This window comes from Ptiloglossa arizonensis, chromosome 3, assembly GCF_051014685.1.
Source record: "Ptiloglossa arizonensis isolate GNS036 chromosome 3, iyPtiAriz1_principal, whole genome shotgun sequence".
In the NCBI taxonomy this organism is placed as follows: domain Eukaryota; kingdom Metazoa; phylum Arthropoda; class Insecta; order Hymenoptera; family Colletidae; genus Ptiloglossa; species Ptiloglossa arizonensis.
Window position 1 is genome coordinate 24169145 of NC_135050.1, and position 20760 is coordinate 24189904.

General features: G+C 33.6%; 4 protein-coding genes across 8 annotated transcripts; 2 read left to right on the forward strand and 2 right to left on the reverse strand.

The window, feature by feature from the left end:
- Positions 1 to 327: 327 nt before the first annotated feature.
- On the reverse strand, positions 328 to 5305 carry LOC143145005 (fatty acyl-CoA reductase wat). Of its 2 annotated transcripts, none has more exons than XM_076307958.1 (9): positions 5178 to 5305; positions 4440 to 4652; positions 3468 to 3561; positions 3150 to 3395; positions 2899 to 3044; positions 2501 to 2800; positions 1950 to 2231; positions 1552 to 1809; positions 328 to 1463 (listed from the first exon to the last, which is right to left on the reverse strand). In XM_076307958.1, exons 2-9 carry the CDS (start codon positions 4607 to 4609, stop codon positions 1355 to 1357), a joined length of 1605 nt encoding a protein of 534 aa, XP_076164073.1. In that variant the 5' UTR covers positions 4610 to 4652; positions 5178 to 5305; the 3' UTR covers positions 328 to 1354. The 2 variants fall into 2 exon arrangements, with proteins under 2 accessions (XP_076164073.1, XP_076164074.1); XM_076307959.1 differs by having other exon boundaries at positions 4440 to 4622; positions 5178 to 5282.
- Positions 5306 to 5785: 480 nt separating this feature from the next.
- On the reverse strand, positions 5786 to 16953 carry Nclb (PWP1 homolog no child left behind). 2 transcript variants are annotated; one of them, XM_076307956.1, is made up of 12 exons: positions 16800 to 16953; positions 16455 to 16583; positions 16175 to 16363; positions 15946 to 16097; positions 15518 to 15875; positions 15309 to 15438; positions 15058 to 15243; positions 14666 to 14973; positions 14255 to 14574; positions 8821 to 10340; positions 8057 to 8178; positions 5786 to 7986 (listed from the first exon to the last, which is right to left on the reverse strand). In XM_076307956.1, exons 1-12 carry the CDS (start codon positions 16800 to 16802, stop codon positions 6493 to 6495), a joined length of 4911 nt encoding a protein of 1636 aa, XP_076164071.1. In that variant the 5' UTR covers positions 16803 to 16953; the 3' UTR covers positions 5786 to 6492. The 2 variants fall into 2 exon arrangements, with proteins under 2 accessions (XP_076164071.1, XP_076164072.1); XM_076307957.1 differs by lacking the exon at positions 16800 to 16953 and adding an exon at positions 16655 to 16773.
- On the forward strand, positions 12217 to 14241 carry LOC143145008 (uncharacterized). Its single transcript, XM_076307965.1, has 3 exons — positions 12217 to 12369; positions 12996 to 13098; positions 13376 to 14241. Exons 1-3 carry the CDS (start codon positions 12309 to 12311, stop codon positions 13479 to 13481), a joined length of 270 nt encoding a protein of 89 aa, XP_076164080.1. The 5' UTR covers positions 12217 to 12308; the 3' UTR covers positions 13482 to 14241.
- Positions 16954 to 17425: 472 nt separating the features above from the next.
- Positions 17426 to 20525, forward strand: Rybp (ring and YY1 binding protein). Of its 3 annotated transcripts, none has more exons than XR_012991364.1 (4): positions 17426 to 17864; positions 18125 to 18599; positions 18725 to 19120; positions 19188 to 20525. XR_012991364.1 is itself a non-coding variant. In XM_076306387.1 (4 exons), the coding sequence occupies exons 2-3, from the start codon at positions 18423 to 18425 to the stop codon at positions 19061 to 19063; spliced, it is 516 nt and encodes a 171-aa protein (XP_076162502.1). In that variant the 5' UTR covers positions 17426 to 17864; positions 18125 to 18422; the 3' UTR covers positions 19064 to 19087; positions 19188 to 20525. The 3 variants fall into 3 exon arrangements, 2 of the variants coding, with proteins under 2 accessions (XP_076162502.1, XP_076162501.1); XM_076306387.1 differs by having other exon boundaries at positions 18725 to 19087; XM_076306386.1 differs by having other exon boundaries at positions 18725 to 20525.
- The last annotated feature ends 235 nt before the right edge of the window (positions 20526 to 20760 follow it).

Here is a 20760-nt window from a genome sequence, read left to right on the forward strand (position 1 = left end):
ATACTACCGATAATGGACGAGCTTGACGAGAGATCGGCCGAATAGATTGCAACTCTCTCTGCACGTTCATTTATGTATTTGTTTTCACGTTGTCGCTTATTTCATTTCTTTTTTTCTTTTCTTTTTTATTCAATAAATAATTTCGCGTCACTCGCGACAGTATAAAACAAATTTTACTGTTTTAGAATGTTCGCAGTCTCTCTATCTTCGTTACTAAACATTTGTCATTAGACATTTTGTCGATGCAAAGAAGTAGGATGTATTTAGTAGAATCTATCGGTATTAAAATAATGTCATTGTAAACAAAGGGAAACAAATCTCTTGGAATATGCTTTAACGTCTACAATATTTTTTAATATCTCGAAACTTCAATGTGCAGTGATTGAATCTGTTTCGTACAATCTGTTCAACAGTCATGCGTATAAACAATTGTAAACCAAGCGGAGATTCCCACGTATCAATTCCATTTTCACAATTAATAACTTTTCCATTTAGAAAACTATCCTTTACGATTGTCCATTAACGAAATTCAAATTTCATCTGGTTCCTTTCTTTTATATATTTCAAAATATATCAATTATTAAGGCCCTACTTACTTTGTACTTTTTGCAGAATGTAATCCTGAATATGATCAGTTAAATTAAAGTATTTCACATAAGGTGTGGAAATGTCGCAATTTCACCTCATTTTCGGTTGTCATAGTGTGATTGACATTGTAAAGACATGTGAATGTCACCCGCAATTGCGGTAAATACTCAGTTCGTTGTAACGATAATTGCACGAACTAATAATAATTTGAAAATATTACAAAATTAATCTTAGATACATTCGTTTGAAAGTATGTCTTCTTTTAACTAAAAGTGCTAGAAACTCTTTTTATTAATTAACAAATATTCAGAGTTTTCTAAAATAAGATATAAATGATGCATTGAACATTAACTATTATTATATATTTGTTTCATAATTAATTTACATTTTTTCAATGTTCCCGACTTTATTATTTTGAATTATAACTATTATTTGATATTGATAGAATTAAACATTTAATTAAAACATTTCGATATTATTTAGTCAAAATATTTAACGTTTAAATATTTATTTAACTTACAATTTGGAAAATACGATTTAATAAATCGTAAAAAACAGTTAATATATATTTACACACATACATTCTATTCAAGAAAAGAACGTACAGGTTAGTGGCGGCATCTATTAGTATTATAGCAAACCAAATTCACATAATCAATGACAAACAGATGTTTCAAATAACAAGTGCACGCGTAATTATGAAAGTAAAATTGCTTTGAAATAATTTACTGTTTAAAACATTATACTATAATAATATTACCAGCCGTTAATGCGACAAAGGACAATAGGACCAAAGAAAATATGTAAAAGATACAGTTCTCCATAAAAGCAACAGTGAGATTACAGTTATTACCGTGTAATAGACTTTACGTATCCTAAAATACAAAAAATTTATTAGTTTATGCTTTATAACATTAAATATTATCAAGTTTAGTATTAGTAACATTTTAGAAAGAGACGTACCTGTTATATTTAATATTCGCTTCCTCTATAGTGGACAGCGGATCATTTAATAAGTAGACGCGAACACCTCTAATATAATAATAGATAAACATATCCCAGTCTAGGTTTTCAATATTGAAATTGAAGGTTTGTCGATCAATAGAATTCATTTTTTGCCAAAGTTTCATAACGTTGTCATTGTTAAACTGCCATTCCTGTGTAGAAAAGTAATGTATCACCCTGCTAAATTTATGTATTTTTTTGTATACATTCAACAACCTGAAAAATACATTGTATAAGGGTACGTTAAACATTATTATCAATTCACATTATAATCTATACATTTCATAGATTATAATTTATTATATGTTTGTTATGTTGTATACATATATATGTATATATATTTGTAAAATACATACATGGGTTTTCGACCAATTAGATACGTAAGTGTATCAATGATAACTGCCGGTATTATGTGAAATAATAAAGTATACACGCGATATAGAAACAAATATTTGGTCAGTAATAAGAAATAACACGCCTGCATTCGTGAGCTAGGTATCTTCAAGCCAATAACTTCATTTTGTTTCAGAAAGTCTTTCCAAGTAGTAGGATTTTGACACGAAGATACAGAATTAAAAATAGGTACTCTTTCCTCGTCAGGTATATTAGAATCGTTGTTTGATGTTGTCAAAGATTTTCTACAAAACATAACAATTGTCATTTATATTATTAAGCTTCAAACATATTTAACTGTAATTTTTCAACTGTTTCAAATTTATCGTCGTCTATAATTTCTACTAATAATAATAATAATAACGTTATCATCTATAATGACACAATATTAGTTCATTCTTTCATCATAAAAAGCAAAAATTTAATGCAAAAAATTATGGACTTATAAAATTAATATTTTATGATTGCTTGTTTTTAATTTTTAAATAATAATTTATTTAAATTAATGTATTACCTATGGGCAACATCCCAAGCAGCAGCAATGATATTAGACACTACGTAATCCGCTGGGATTAACTCTGCTACATTTTTTTCCTTACAATGTATTGTATGTAACAAACCTATATAAGAAGCTACAACCGCACCTGTTGCTCCGTACAAATTATTTGTCCATCCAACAATTGGTTCTTTTTCTGTTGATAGTACAATAGAAGGTCGAACAATACACACTGGAAAATTATCACTATATTTTAGTACTATACTTTCTCCAATTGCTTTAGTAAAGACATATGTATTAGGCCACTTGTCGAGTAATCTACAACAATGAATAATTTATAATTCAATGTAACTATCTTTGTTGTAATTTTCTTATTTGCAGAATTAAATTTTATACCATTTTGAATTAATACTTACACAGGGGTAAGTTTCTCAATTTTATCATCATCCAAAATATCCATCAATGTTAATAATTCATCACCTTGGATAGGTGGTTTGTAATGTACTTCATTGATAGTCTTAAGTATGCAATGTGAAAATGCAGTTGATACATGTACAAATGCCTATAAATAAATTTATAGTTTAAATAATTGACGTTCTAATTAATATCTTTCTAATTATGAGCCATTATTTATATTTCTAATGAAACACATAAGTTTCCAATCTACCTTCAAGTTTTGCAACTGTTTTGCAAATAATAAAATATATTTTATAGCTTTCACATTGGTATTCGCTGTCGAACGAAGTGTTTCATCGAACCGTACGTTTGCAGCAGCATGAAAAATAATATTTGTATTCGTCAAAATTTCTTTACTTTCCAGCGATAAACCAAAATCTTCTAGTGACGCATCACCTTCTATCAGTACTACTTTATTGAGAAAGTTTGGTTGCTCGCGTTTTAATCTATCATATACCTGATTACAATGGCATATCAATTATTAGTGTTCAATTTTGTATACATATTATCGTTACATTTATGTACGTACGACATTATCGAAAGTTTCTTTAAATCGGTCCTGTGAATTTTTCCCCTTTTTCGGTCTTACTATCATGTACAATGTTGCAATATCCGGGCAAGATCTGTAAATATACATACAATAAAACACAATCTAATACATGAAAAAGTACAACACACTTGCATTTTAAACTTTCTACATATGTATATACACTTTTAATTATGTAACACGAATAAATGATTAGACAAGGGTCAATAGTATTCGTCATAGACAATGACAATGCGAAAAATCTTATGTCGTTAATTCTTGATATATTATTTAAAAAGAAAAATTAATACTGCTATGCTTAATACTGTTATACTTATTATTCATTTAAATTATGAGTGTAACAGTATTTATTAATTTGAATAAATTAATATAAGTACGGTGTAACAAATTTTTAAGAAAAACTTCGGAAATAAATTCAAAGAGAGTCAGAAAACTTTTGGCGTTCGATTCATTTCTTCTTGAATCTATTCTCGGCTACATTTTTCAAAAATATATGTTCATCATATTTATACATTAATTCATTCGTTCATTGGATGTAGTATTGGCGAGTGTTGCAAGTTGTTAAAGAATTTAACGCATTAAAAAAGTGAAAAAACATTACGACATACCATTCTCACACGATTCGAAGTATGGATATGAACACCATCAAAAATTGGTAATATAAATCGGAAAGCGAAGGATAGAAACCAATTGAAACCTAATTAAAAATTTCAATAAAGTTCAAGACATTTTTCAAATTGTCTTTGCTCTATTTTAACACGATACGCTATTTTACGTGGAAACTTTACACATAATTGTTACAAAGGAATATAATTATCAATCAACAAACGTGCAAAGAATAATGAAACAGTTGAAAATTCTTAAAAATTCGTGTACAATGGTGAGTAATCTCAAGAAACATCGATCGTATCGAAACATGTGGAATTGTTAATACGTAAATTATCAATAGATCACCTTAATAATTTTTCGATGAGTAAAATGCCCAGGAAACCTGTCCCTCCTGTTACCAAAACGTTCGTCCCGGCAAAAAATTCAGCAATTTCACTTTTTTCATTGTTTAAAACTGGTGTTTCAGGTAGATGCGCTATTTCGTTTAAATTCGCGTTACTTCCTTTTACAGTCATCTTGATGATGGATCTATTAAATTCGCGTAGTACACACAGTCCACTATAATAAGCGTTTAATATAAATTTAATACCGTCAATTATTTGAAAAAATACTGAATTACAAAAATTTAGTCTGAACAATAGTAAAGCGTCAGCTTTAACCGAGAATCAATCAGAACTAACACTATTTCAATATTTGAATTTATGGAAAAAGTTTCTTCGTTTTATTGTTCGATATTGTATCAGAAGGTGTAGTCTGTCAATGTATTTAATATCAACGCAAAGTAACTAATATAGAAAGAAAAGCACATGTAGGAAGTATTTTTTGCAACTCTTTTCAAAATAGTTAAAAACTACGTTACCTTCTAAACGCATATATGTTACTTTTCGTTCATATTGTAGAAACTTGAATGTTTTGTGAACATGAATTTTGTCAATTGTAAATATAAACTACGCCTTCGCGCAAAAGTCAATATTTACAAATTTGAAAGACGTAAAAAAAAAAGAAAGAAAGAAAGAAAAAAATATATAAAAGATTGAGGAAGAACTAATGCAACGATAAAAATGTAGGTTTAATATTTCTTACCAGATCTAAACTAACAACTATCGCAATGCCACCGATGCGAATTCAACGATGGATAAATTTCAACTGCAAACTAATCAAACCCTGTCCCAACAGTTTCAAAAGGATATTCATTTCCTCAAACGATCACCTATGCGACACATACAGAAGTGATAACCTCTTTATGGAAATTAGCAATTTAATATTTAAGAGGAATCTTTTTAACTATAACGGCTAGTAAATTTGCAGAATATATTTTCAATATTAATTATTGAAAAATAACGTGTTACTAAATTAATATTTGATTCATTTTATCTATAATATTTATATAAATTTAGAATTACCAAAGTCTACGTTTAATAGAAATATCAATATTAATATGTTTTCAAATTTCGTAATAATTTCTATGCTCAAATTTTTGTTGCGAAGTTACTACGCGTTTGATGCATATTATTTCACATAAAGTGATAATAATTAAATCGCTGCATACATAATTAATAGTTATTCGTATTAGGTGAAGACATGTTCTTTTGCAATATACGCGGGCGATATTTGAACGCAACGTACTTTATTTCAAATTAAATAAAATTCGATCAGGAATTTATATCACGGAATTAAAAGTAGACACTATAGATATTTATTCTACCAATTTATTTGTACTGATACATGCTTCATAAAGAGATACAATATATACAATGCAGTACATCATGGAATGGCATATATTGTAAATAAAGAAAATATTCATACAGAATGAACTACATATAAATAGAGAAAATATATAACATCTACCATACTTGTAAAGCACTGCCTGCAGATTGATTACGCAAAACGGTTGGATCAAATTGGTGGTAATAAATCAAGCATCACTCAATATTATCTTATCTGTGTAACATTCTATTGTTCGTTGTTCTCGATATTTAATAAAAATTGTTTTAATACGAGTTGGCATTCTTAGGATCTCTATTTGAGTAATTAAACGTGAAAAAATATAAAATACTTTTGTTCGTATATTTAACAAATCATAATGTATTTTGCAATTTTCTTCGTCTAAAAAATAAATAAAAACAAACATATATTGTATGTAATTAAATTTCCATCCATTATCTTTGCACAGTGCCCATATTTGTAACGCACAGCGTTTTTCTTTTATAATTTATACACAATTAATATCTTATACCAGCCTTTCAATTATTTTTTCAATAAGTGTACAATCTAACAAGTTGTACACATTTGATATTAATACGTTAGCATTTAAAATCAATTTGAGACAAGGAAATATTAAAGGGCTAGTATAAATAAAATATATGATTTCTTTAACACGCGTTTAAAAGTTATATACCTAATCGTCTTGTAAAATACTTAAAGGATCCTCGCCAATTTTTTGAACCGTTTTTTTTAGATCCCTTGTAACCATTGTTTTTGTAGTCGAGCGTGTTTCCGTTGACTTAACTCGTGGTTCGCTCATAGAAGATTTTTTTCCAAAAATATTACTATCGTCGTCGTCGTCGGAAAGAAATGATTTCGACGTGGCAACTTTCTTCGGAATAAATTTCGTAGCAAAGATATCGTCTTCTCCGCTAGATTGTTCGGCAAAAATGTCTCTAATGTCCGAAGTCTTTACAGATTCGGTAATACTGGAAACAAATTTATTTTTGTTTGATCGCTCTTTAACACTTCCAGACTCTGACTTTTGCTGTTGCTCAAACTGTTCTGAAAACAGATTAGTGTCGTCAGTGTCGTCGAACAAACTTATTTTCTTCCTAGGCTGCTGTACAGAATACTTCTTCTCAGATTCAGTTTTCACCGAAGATTTCTTTATAACGGAACCAAATAAATTATCATCCTCATCGTCTTGACCATCGTCGTCGAACAAGCTGAGTTTCGTGTCCTTCAAAGGTTTCTTCACGGGTTTCGACAATGATGTAGAAAACAAATCTCCTTCCGTATCGTCGGCAAACAAATCCAGCACTGATTTCTTTGAAGTTTGTTCTTCGGATGGCCGTTTAACGCCACTAGAGAAAAGACTGTCATCCTCGGAAAACAGCAAACTTTTACCCTTTTCCGGGGACGGCGTTTTCGTTACAAAAGCGAACAGTTGACTCGGATCTTTCAGGGGATCGTGACTACTGTCTCGCAATGGATCTACCATTTCTTTCGATTCATCTTTGGACTCGGTATCATCGGGTTCGTATTCTTTTTTACAGGGATCCACAGTGCTTATATTAGTGTCTTTATCGGATTCAGTCGATGCGTTAAACTTGCTATTTTTATCCGACGGAATACTTTTTTCCGAAGTTGTATCCGTATTGTCTATTCTTTTGATATGAGTATCGTTCAATGATTCAAAATTAACGGGCGTTTTTTCGGAGAGAACCCCTTTTACCGGCGAAAGGATAGGAGCTCTGCCAAACAGAGTGTCCTTTTGCGGATCTTCGGGCAAATCGGGCGGCACGTCGAACAAATCTTCTTCGTCGGTAGACGGGGACAACAGAGTGTTCTTGTTGACGCTCATCGAGCTCTCCTTACTTATACTACCAAGTTCAGATTTATCGTCTACGACCAAGGATATGTTCGGATCGCCTAGTCGATGAACGTTATCGTTAGCCGACGAGGCTAAACGATCCGAATTCGCAGCGAAGATATGCAAAGTATTGGCATTTGCAGAACCAAGGGGCTCTTTAGGATTGCTCGATAACCGATTACCATGACCTTCGTCTTGTAAATTGTTTCCCGAGGCGTCCACCGTATCGAAACTGATTCCGCTTTGTCTGAGGGCAGATTTTCGTGCATGCCTGCTTTGTGGTCGACGTTTCGCTTGTATTCTGACTCGCGTCTGGAAAGCGATACGTTAATTAAAAATAAAAGAATATTCTTTTTAAAAGTCTATCAATTACTATGATTACCTTCGAGGCGGCGATGGACAATGTTTCTACTTGAGCGGGCTCGTCGAAGCTAATAGCACTCTCCACGTTACTTTCACCCGAAACTGTTGACTGCAGGGATTGCTTCTGAGCGGTGCTGTCTTCTGCGGGGGGGAAAAGAATTGTTCATTTCAACCAAATGCAACATTATCGTCGCGATATCGTATACGATCGGGAAAACTTTTCTAACCGAATAAGAAAATATTTATAAATTTGTACTACTTTAAACAATGCTGATGCTAATAGCGTGTGAAAATATTACAATGCCATTAACTATCCGTCGGGGAAAAGTTTCGCGACGAATGAGACCTTTGACGCCGGAAGTACTAGGACTTACAAACTTCTCGGTATGAATATTCAGAACTGAGCTAGTCTCCAGGCCCCCGGCATTGAAAACCATCGATCTCTTGTTTACATAAACTTAAAGATTATTTGAATAAAGTCAGGGACACAGAATTCCGGTATTATATCGACGGTTTTCGATCACGAGTGTGTACAGGTTTGTAAAAATACGACGACGAATAGGGTAGAGAACGCGCGATACAATTGTACTCTCGTCCCCTAGGATTTTGCGCGAAAAGAAAAACAAGAAACCTCAGCGAAGCGAAATCTCGTTCCTCGTATCGGCCACCGTTCGTTAAAAATATTTGTTTCGCCGCGAATGTTCGTTTGGAAGCACCCTGTACACCCGGACAATAAAGAAATATGAATGCAAAATATCGTTTAACGCGGACAGTATACATTACCAGAGACGCTCGGTGGTGAACTATGACCTTGCGTACTAATACATCCGCCGTCGTCGCTATCTCTGTCTGCGACGCTATCTTCCTCGTCCGTTTTCTCCTCGCTGCGTCTCCACAACGGTGGCGTATCCATGGGTGACAGTATCTTCAGATCGCCCACTTTGCCCATCAGATTTTTTATCTTCCCAGAAACCGTTCGTCGTCCGGTGTTACTGTTCTCCTCCGTCGGCGACGTGGCCGAGGTGGTTACCTGAATGTTCAACGACTTCGGCGGGCACTTCTTCGTTTCGACGTTCTGCGCGGCACTGAGTTCCTCGTGAGTCATCCGACCTGTGTCCTTCTCTCCACGTTGCTCCTCTTTGCACGATGAAACGATCGAAACGACGCTCGGTTCTCGATTGGCCGCGAAGATATCGGAATCGTTCGACGCCTCGGCATTCTTCACCGATGTCCCTTCGACTCTCGCGACTTCAACTTTGTTCACCGGCTCGCTCGACTCGCGTTCCTCTTTCCTTTTCTCCGTTTTGTTCGCGGTCTTGCCACCGAACAACTCGTCGTAGTCGTCGTCCTCGAAGACCAAACCGTGGGAGCCAACGGTGCCGGAGAACAATCCGTTACCCGATAGAATGTCGTTTCTCTCGGTTTTCCGCGCCGATGTGTCTCCACGATCGACGTTCCCGGTCCCGGTCGCGATCGTCTCCGTCTTTCGTTTCGCGTTCGCTTGCTTATCGTGGATCACGTTCTTGACCGAGAACAAGTCGTCGTTATCGTGGTCGCTGGACACACGTGATGGTACTCTAGCCTCGTTTCTGATCGGTGGTCTCGCGGCGAATAAATCACCGTCGTCGATATCCTCGTTGTCGTCGAACAGGCTGTTCTTCTTCGGTGGGACGCTCGGTGCTCGTTTCTCCGCGTTGTTGTTATTATTGTTGCTGTTACTGCTGCCGGGCATCGTGCCACGTACGTTGCTCCCGAAAAGACTGGCAGACGAGTTGTCCGTATGCTTACGACCGGTCAGATTGTTCTCGTGTTTCGAGGATTTCGACGCTATACCGAAGATATCGACGTCCGGCGAGTCTTTGGTGCCGAATATATCGATGTCCTCGTCGAAGAGGCCCCTACGATCCATGAATCGGGACTTGTCGGGATGCTGGGAGGCGCTCGTTAAGAAATCGGTGCTCTTCTGCGACCTGGAGCCCGAGCTGGTCGTCGAGAACAACTCGTCCCCGGAATCGGAGTCGTCGAACAACGATTGCGTCTTCGATTTCACCGGTTTCGAATTTGCCTTAGGCAACGGTGGCGGACCGAACAGATCCTCGTTCTCGAACACATCGTCCTGTCGTCCCGACGAGACGTCCTCGTTCTGTTCCTCTTGCGGCTGATTATTACCCGGTGAACTCGTGTTCGTGGTGTTCGCCGAGTTGCGGGTACCAGACGCGAACAGGCTGTCGCTTACGACTCTCTCCCGGTAAATCTCTTCGGATTTTAAACGGGTCGACGTCATCTGGGGCTGGAAGTCGACACTGAAAACAACCGTAAACTCTGAGACAGTGGTACACGGATCGAGAAACGCGGCGAGACGGATCGTGACGCTTGAGAAACAACGAACCGGTTAGATTCCAACGAAACTTTGCCAGCTTGGAACTGCGGAAGATAATAGATGTATGGTACATCCGTAGATATTTTTTGTTTTCGACCAAAGTGGCGAAAATTTAGATTTAAAACCTCCCCCAAATGCCAACAAGGAAACGATCAGAGATGGAAAAAAAGAAATTGAACGATTTGCAACGCTTTGGAAGAAAATGTTCGAGTTAACGAAAAATGTCGAAGAATGTTTCGAAAAAATTTACTCCGTTTACTTAAAATGTTTCAGCGATTTGCTGTCTAAAGGAACAAAAGTAATATTTCTTATTCAAAACTCGGTCGTGTACAATGTAATAATCGGTACACGTACAAAAGTAATATTTCTTATTCGGAAAATCGGTCGTATATAATGTAATAATCGGTATACAAACGCGTGTATAGTACTTTTGACAATTAACGTAAACATTTCAAAGAAGTCGGACGATTTTGGGAGATTTCGAGAACTTATCCAACTTTTGTTTTCATACTTATCGTTTTCTAATGACTAAGGGAGACAAAGTCTATGCCACGCTTGTTATTCTCGTGGACCACTATCTTTATGATACGTCGCGTCAACAAGAGACGAGAAGTTCCTTCACATTTTTCATTAACTCGAGCATTGTCTACTAACAAAAAGCATACATTAATGTGTAAATCTTTTCGCGGTTCGTTAACGATACGGTGATAATGAAACCTCGACAAACGAACAAAAAAGTTGATTAATTTTCACACACCCACCTCGGCTATTTGTTGCACCAACGATACGATTATTGTTACGTTTACGGGGTGTCTCTGTACCACTGATTGCCGAGACTGTAGAGGACTATTACATACATTTCATTTGTAATTTGTAAACCGTGCCAGCGTTGGCGCTAATATCACCAGCGCCTGGCGTAAAAAAATTAAATATTTGTAACATCTGTCGAGGATACTTCGAGTTCGCGTATACGGTTGAACTTTGAATTAAAAATGTTATTTTTTTTTTCTTTACGAACGATCGTTGAAACTTTTTCAATAAACAGAGCGAGTAGATATTTTTGAAACATTCTCGAACATTTTCTTCTAATATCTCAAAAACCGTTCAATTTTTTGTTAAAATACTTATTTGTATCTGAAAAATGAGGGACGGTTTCACTCGAAAAAAAGAAAATATGTATTCATCGTTTTAACTGTTTTACAATCGTGCAAAAGGATGAGATAATTTAAAAAATTTGAAAACCGTACGTTTTGCTGTAACGATTAATATGCATTTTTTCCCCGATCGGATAAATCGAAAAAAGCGATATAAATTAATGTAAGATAAAATAATTTGTAAAATCTCTATATGGTATAAAACTAGCAATTTTGTCTATTTTTTTTTTTACAAAAGTCTCGTTAAACTGTCTCCAATTGTTCAAAAGTTATTAATTTCTTTCGATTGTCGCACTTTTGCATCCGTTCTCTTCCCCTACACTTGGAAAAACATTTATAAGGAAAATTGATAGTAACCGCACGGATCTACGAATATGCAAAATTCGCTGCAAATTTATAAAGGGGGATGGATAAATTTACTGAACATCGCTTTATTTCCCTACGTCGGAAATAATCTTATTTACAATTCTAATCAACGAGTTGGATAATCGAACAAAAGAAAAAAAAATAGAAGCTTCTCCTGGGAATTGCACGAGAAAAACATTTGTGTGCCGCAAACGCGTAGTTATAAAATAAAAGTAATAAATCACCACGGAAAATGAAAAAGAAAAGGTGGCGCAAGAGATTATCACGTGCACGGAGAGACACAGGTATAAAAGCAAACTCTGAGTAGGATTTGTATATCAGTAGCTCCTGGAATCGAAGTAGCTTCAAACTGTACGGGTCACAAAACAAATATGAACAACATTGTCTTATTTACACTTTTTATGACGATGTGTTTATACTTGGAGGCCCAAGGTACGTTCCATATCGTTAGAATATTTGATGATATAAAGAAACAATGACAAACGTACACGATCGGAAATTCGTAATGGAAAATTTGATCTTTATCTATTTCAATTTATATTGTGAAATTTAATTTTTGGAAAATAATAACTCGGAAAATTGAATTCGAGTTTCGTAATTCGAGCGTCGAACGAACTGTGAACATAACTTTCGGATTGTATTCGGCAAACAAACGTAACAAAGGAAATTTTTACAAACTGTTATTCCAGCTGATCTATTTCTGGCAAATCAGTCGTATTTAAAGCTTCGTTAATTCTTGCGACAAACTAACCCGGTGTAGCTTTTATTCCGCACGTAAATATTTCTTACAGTATAATCTTCACAACTGTTTGTGAAAACGTTTTACAACGAATTATTTCATCCCGTCACGTTGCAAAGAATAGTAAGTACCAGAAACTTCCAATAGCACTTTCGGTACAGCCGAGAGTGAAAAATTCCAAGGTTTAAAATAACCAGAATATTAAACGGAACAAATATGAGGATTTTCGTATTATTTTCGCGCGTTGCATTTATCCTTGTAAAGTGTACCCACATTTTCTCAAAATAACTTACGTGTACGTATCTTTTTGTAAACACAGGGGTTTGCAAGCTTGGTAACGGTCAGGAAATCGACGTGGGGACGCACCATATAAACTGTGTTACGTACATGTGTAACCCAGATGGACATGTAACCGGGCTTGGGTAAGTAATTTGATTTAAAAGCAAGTACTTTAGAACAATATCTGCTTGTTAAACAGCACGCGTACACTCCCCGTTACGTTTCGTATGCTCGTGTCTGATCTTCGCGATAGATACGTAATATTATCGCGCACGATCGAGTATTTCATATCAAATAATTGAACGTTTAACACCGATAACTATTGCTCGAGCAACGTTGATAATTCGATAACGATTGCAATGCTAACGACGTATCGTCGAAACAATTTGTATTAAATCGTAACACGATTAAACTTTTTAGATGCCCAGTGTACCAATGCCAAAAAGGAAAGCAAATTGGATACCGTGACACGAATGTGAATTTGGCTTATCCGGAATGCTGTGGCGGACCGATTTGTGCTGATTGAAATCGACAGATACAAACGTGGAACAATACGAAGAGAAAAACGAGTATTCGACCTAAAACTGATTTCTAAACGGGGCAGTATATACTTGAACAAATATGAACCATGAACGGAAAGTGTATCACACTTACTTAACATTGTCCGATTAATGCAAAATATAGATAGAATAACAAAAGAAAAAAAAACGACGATAAAAGTGAGACACTAACACGAGACGAGATGTTCTTAAACTGAAGAAGTTTGCCTTGGAGCTCGCGTATCTACTCCACACAATCACTGCAGAGTAATGGAGGATGACTAATGTTTGGATCATCGACTCAATGACACTTTAAGTATTTGGCACGCGTACTCGTTCTTGTACGAGCGAAAAACAAAGACGACGTTAACTTTCATCGACGCTCCATAAATGTAAAACTGCTCACATGTTCGATTCGGTCAATCTTTGGACAAAGTGTGACGGGAATTGTAGCACAATTGAAAAGTGCGCGTATGGAAACAAATCGAACGTTTGCGAGCAAATTTTTTCGTACGAGGACTCGTCTTCGAGAAAATGAATTTTTCAAATCTATCGGGCACGCGTGTAATTAACTACTGGCCGGTTTGTCGAACGACGCTTCGTTTTTCGCTTGGAGCACATTTCCCGTCACAGTTTCTATAAGCGATTTGATTATTATCGTAGAAAAAGATATTACTTTACATTGTAAAATGGCTACCTAGTTTAATACTAAAACAATAATAATAAAAACTGTAACAATAACGATAACATTGAAACTTACTCCATACTCGAACCGCCTGTGATATTAATACTCGTTGGATGGATCGATATCCCGCTGCTGGAACTACTTTCATTGGTAGTAGTTAAATTTTCTGCGTTATTTCTTGCTATCACAATGGAACTTCGATCGTTAATATTATTATTATTATTCGAGATAATATTTCGTGATTGATCGCGCGAAGGCTCCCGACCGTTTTCGTAATTTGATGGTGTATCACTGCCAGAAGATCCGGACGATTGAGTTCGTGGTATTTTATTCGATAACTTATTCTGAATGTCGGAAGCTGAAATATTTCCACGTATCGACGCTCCTACAGGTTTCTAAAATGTTTAATAATTATTGGTTTGGCACATCCACTTGAATGTTTGAAAAAATTAATTGAGAAACTGACAAATTTTGTTCAAATCTTACTATCTTATTTGACGGTTGATTTTTAGACGAGCCGAAAAGATCGCCGTCATCTTCATCGTCGCTAAACAAATTAGTATCATTTACGTTAGTTTCTGGTGTACTCGTGGCCCTCTGACTAGTAACCGCTGGTGCTACAATACCCAAATATTTTTTCTGCGCACTTTCTGTATTCGGTAAATGATTGTTGCTATTTGTATATTTATTTTTCGTAATTGTTTTCACTGTATTTTTTGAAGAGAAAATATTATCAGAATCATCGGAATCTGCATCGGCAAAAAGATCATCGATCTCAGATTTTGGTTTCACGGCTGCAAATTTAGATTTTCATTATTGAATCTTTTAGAACTTAATTAAACACGTGATAAAGAATTCAAGATAAACATTAAGCTCACAAATTGTACTAATCGGAGGTGGTACGTCAATACTAGCAGGTATGATGTTATTTTTATAAGGTTCAATAGGTTTTTCTTTCCATAAATTTTCTGAGGATTGGTCATTTAAAAATGAATTTCCACTGTATATACTTCTCGATTTATCATTTAAAACATTCTCATCCGCTTCCGGTGATAATAAATCATCTAAAATATACAATACTGGCTAAGTACGAACGAATAATAAAAATTATTGGCTTAAATTTAAATACCTTTAAATCGATTTATCGATGCTTCACTTTTGTCATCTACAACGGCGGGTTTTTGAGTTTGACGAACTGTACTCAAACGCTTTGCTAATTCTTCTGCAAATGTTGGTGCAGAATCATTTGCAAATGGTACCTAAACAATTAATATGGAGATTTTGGTATTAAAATATACAGTACGAAGTGAAAGAACAAGTACAAACATATATACAGACCTTTGACATATTATCATTAGGAGTGATTGATTTGGAAGCAGAATGTATATTATTTTGACTAATTACATCTAATTTTTCATTGTCCATATATGATATATCACTTTGTTTACTGTAATCAGATTCGATCAAAGAGGGTGATAATTCAACTACATTTGTTTTTAGAGCAGTATTCATATTATACTCTCTAAGTACTGCTCTGTCATCGTGACTTTCTGAATCTTCTTCTTCGTCTACTTGCTCCGATTCACTACTGCTACTACTTTCTAAACCAATTTTACTTGAATTCATCCACTTCTCCGAGCCAATAACATAAGGTAAAGGTCGATCTTGATATGGATCGTTTGGCCCCAGTACCACACTAAAATTTAATTACAAAATAGTTTACAAAGTTACTTTTACAACAAAAATGACTCTACAAATTTATTTACCTTAATACTACTTTATTATCTTCTTCTTCGCTGTCGCTATCAACAAATTCCATTTTCTTATATTTTTTATCCATTATGCTTAGACCTTGTTTTATACTTTCACTCACACTAGCTATTAAATCTGCAGTTGCTAAGTCTTCGTTCATAGAATCCTATGGATAAATTAGCACTTTAATAAAATACTAATCTAAAAGTTTAAAATATTTTGTATTCTATAACCTCTAATTACCTGCACTGATGTTTCCACTTTTTTCGCAATCTCTATATCGTCTTCTTGTACACGGCTCTCAATAAATTGGGTGTTAGCCAAAGCTAAAGACGTATTGGTGACATTATCTATAAGTATAGCTGCTTCATTTAGTTGACTTGTGAATGAATCTAATGCTTCCTCAGTTTTGTTTGCTCGTGATACTAGATTCTATAAGAGTAAATAAAAATATTAATCTTATGCTTGTGCCTCTGATATATTAAATATGATATGAAATACGTATTATAGATTTAAGTTATACCTCAGAAAATTGCTGAAGGTGTTGAAGAAGTCCTGAATCAGCTGCCAAACTCCATTCTCCTCTTTTCTTTCTCATTTCTTCTGTAGTCCATGGATGATCCCATGATTTATCCATTCCATCTGATATGTCCTAATATATAAAATTTTACATTTAATTCTACATTTAAGACTATTTAATATACTCTGTTATATACTTAATACATTTAGGAAACAGAAACATATATCGGGTAACAATATGTTTCCATGTGGAGAAAGTGACAATAACTTTAATAATTGTTTATATCCGTTAACCTTAAAATTACTTTTATAGAAGATGTCAATTCTTATAAATTGTTGCACTACATACCATACCACCTAGTTTGATTTGATATAACAAACTATTTTTTTCCTGCGTAATTACATTTACATATGTGTAGTATTTTTATCGAACTTAGTAAAAGGAAAAAACACCCACTCAGCAATTGAGATTATCAGCCACAGTGTTCGGCACTGTCACATCTACTGTATGATTTAATTCATACCTTCCATCAAAAGAAAAGTTCCAGGAATGTACAAAAGTTAAACAGAGGCCTCTATTTCATGAACTATTTTTTATCGGTAGATTAATGTTTCAAGAATATATAACATTCTACTTAAAATTCTTGTACAATTAAGTTGAAATCAATAAACATTTTTTACGCGAACATTTTTTCAATAATACAAATTGTTTATTTGAAATTTCTACTAGGATGTCATTTTATAATTATTTTACAATAATATCTAAAATAATTTATATTTCTTCTCGTAATCGTTTCACTCAAGCACCCTTGTAAATAAATTATAACATGTTTATACGTTTTAATTGTTATTATATGTATATTCGTGTCACAAGTAAAGAAGGGACTATCTGTTACAAGATACAGCACTGGTATGTACAACGTTGCCAAATTGAACAGTATTTTGGTCCGCATTCAACATTCCGCTGTTCGACCGATAGAGGAACAGCGCTGTAGATTGTTTGTCAATATCTTCGAGTTAGTTGATTTTTACTGACTTTTATGTGTAAAGCAATCATTTTACGATGACACGAAAGGCCAAAAAAATATCCTGACTGTAAATGTATCAGAGTGTTTAGTGTATGTGTATGAAATACACTGATAATACTGTCAAGGAGAACGTCGTATATGTGCAATAATGCTACTTTTATATGCAAGTCAGGAATTCCATCTGTTTCATTAAGGAAAAGAATGTTTGGAAACCTTGCACTACAAAGAGTATCTAATCTTTCCTAAATTAATTTTTTTAAGTTATACGTTACCATGGATATTTAAGAAAAATACTAGCTTTTTATGTGAAAAATAAAAATTTATAATACGAAAAAACGGATAACCCTTGGTGAAAGAAAAGTTCCATAAATTGGTACTTTTTGTCGGTAAGTCCACAAAATGAATAATTTTTTACGTTATTTTAAACGAAAATCGATGTAATTAAGAAGTTTTATAATGAATCAATGTATTTTTTAAATAATACAACATACGCAATTACGTACACGCACGCGCACCTCTGTGTTAAGTATTAATAAATGGTAATATACGATTGTTTATTATTTGATTAAGTATTCTTATAAATAAGTTCCTTCACTAGTAATTATTTTTTAAGTATTAAAGTATTTTTATCTTTTATTTGTTTTAGAGACAATTTAAAAAATGTACATCAGAATGATACAACAAAGAAATATAGGTGGTTTATATAGTAAAGATGAATACGTCCGACAATTGTGTATCTTGTTTAGTTGATGCACAGAATATTGTCTTAGACAATTGTCGATTACCTTTATTGCATATCTTTATTCTTGCTCTTTGGGAGCAATCTGATTGTCATAAAGTAACCAGTGTTCATAAAATCATTTTTAATGAGGCTGAAAACACGTATAGGAAGGCTAACTCTCTTTTGAGAAGGTACAGTGTTCTACAACTGACTTTCATGAACAATGAACCATTCGGGAAGTGGAAAACGTCAGGCGAAGGTTTTGGAAGAAAATTATTGGGACTGCAGTGTCTGCACATATAGGAATACCGCAGAAGCATTTAAGTGCCTCATGTGTGACGTCCGTAAAGGAACTTCCACGCGGAAACCCCGCATTAATCCCCAACTTGTGGCACAACAGGTTACAAGTTTCTATTATTTCGCTGCAATTTTTTTTATTTTTTATAATTGAATTATTTAATATCAATGTTTAAGTACAAATTAATGAATATAATTATATTATTAACAAAATTATTTAATTTGTAGGTTGCACAGCAACAATATGTACCACTTTTAAAGCCAGGGAAAAAGGAAGGTGGAAGCGGAGGTAGTACAGCTAGTAGTGGTAAAGAGAAAGACCGTAAATTGGACAAACCAAGACGTAAAAATAGGCATCCACCTCGTCTCAAAAATATAGATCGCAGTACAGCTCAAACCAATGAAGTGACAGTAAATAATGTTACTGTCGTTATTACGGAATATAAGCCCAAAGTGAAAAAAAGTTCAGATCAGTCTGGTTTATCTAGCAGTGCTTCTTCTGAAAATGGAAGTCAACATGATTCTAATCAAGACTCTAGAAGTTTGGATATAGGAACTGATGCTTAGCTCAATGCACTATATCAGATATGTGTATGAATTAATCTAATTAATATATTATATAATGTATGTCAATCTCTATGGACTATGGTACATTCTATGGACAAAAACAATTATTTTGTCTATGTTGCAGGTTATATAATATTCAATGAGGTCAGACGTTTTATGCTATCAGTGGAATCATTGAATTTTTATGACTTCAATGTGAAATAAGAAATATGACATATATTGTTGTTTCACGTCAACATCAAAATTGTCTATTTCATAATAACGATCTACTTCATATCCAGAAGCATCAACTGAAGTTGTACTTAATGTTATTTATTCTATAGTTTCACAGTATTCTAAATTACAATTTTAATATTTAATTGAATATTTTAGATAATTTTATTTGTGCAACTTCGGATATTCCTTATACTTCTTACATAATATTGACTGTAACAAATGCATTATATGCATTAATATTGCAAATGGAATTTGATATATCCATTGTTGACATAACAATGTCCATATGACTTTCATTGAATCTATAACACCACTGCCAGAAAGCATCTTGTAAGATTATTGTTAATTAAAATGTTTTAGCGAACTCATCTATGTATGGGTTATTTAACTTGTTTATTTAATAATTACTATGACAGCGAATTAACAAACTGGCATTGGTACGTATATACCTTTATCCCATTCCAAATTATCTATAAATTTGATTTGCTCCGAACTTTATACTTTCATAGCAATTAATTTCACTGATGCAAGAATTTCTAGTTTATATGTATGACAGATTATGCAATTGAATTGCATAATGTATAAATATAAAATGAAATAAGTGATACATAGTTTTATGTTTCAGGAAATATCTGATTTTTACAATAAAAAATTCAGTAATTTTAATTGCTTACTATAGTTTGTATTGTGCTAAAACTCATCAAAAGTAATTTTTACATACTTTATTCTGTATACTTTAATGATACTAGAATATAAAGATTTGTTATATCAATTGTAGCTGATATTTGACCAATTTATTAAATATTAATTTCCAAACTAGTAAAATCAAGAATTTTGGAACATTGCAGTGGGAAACTTTTTTTTATTACTAGTATTATAATAGAGCATATAAGCTACTAAGCTGGCACATATTAGCTAAACTGCCCAATCACTTGTAACTGTGATTTATAATTCTTTTTATATTTATTTTTACATATTTTACGTTATCAGGTAATAATTAGCATTGGTATAATAAATTAAATCGCACGAAATTTTATTATAATAAAAAGTTATAACTACAAGGACCACAAGTAACGGGATTATTTCATAAGTGTATAAAATTACAAAATGCCATACAACCAATTCTTTTTAAATTTGTGTAAAATAATTGTATGTCAGATAGATTGAAATATAAATTGTAATTTGGCCTTGAAGTTAGTATTCTACATCATAAACATGAAAGTAAACAATACTTTTATAACCATTTATATATAACTACTGCATTATTATTAAACAAAATTTATAAGTCAAGTAAAATTTTCATAGTTGTCATTTCACAACTATTATAGTTTTTCATAAATGTCATAAAAATTATAAAATTTACCGAACATCAAACTTATACTAAAAAGAAATCATTTCAACTTTATACATTTTCTTTTTCTATCTGAAAAGTATTTCATATATCTTTACACTTGCAAAAAATAAACGAAAATTTTAAGTAA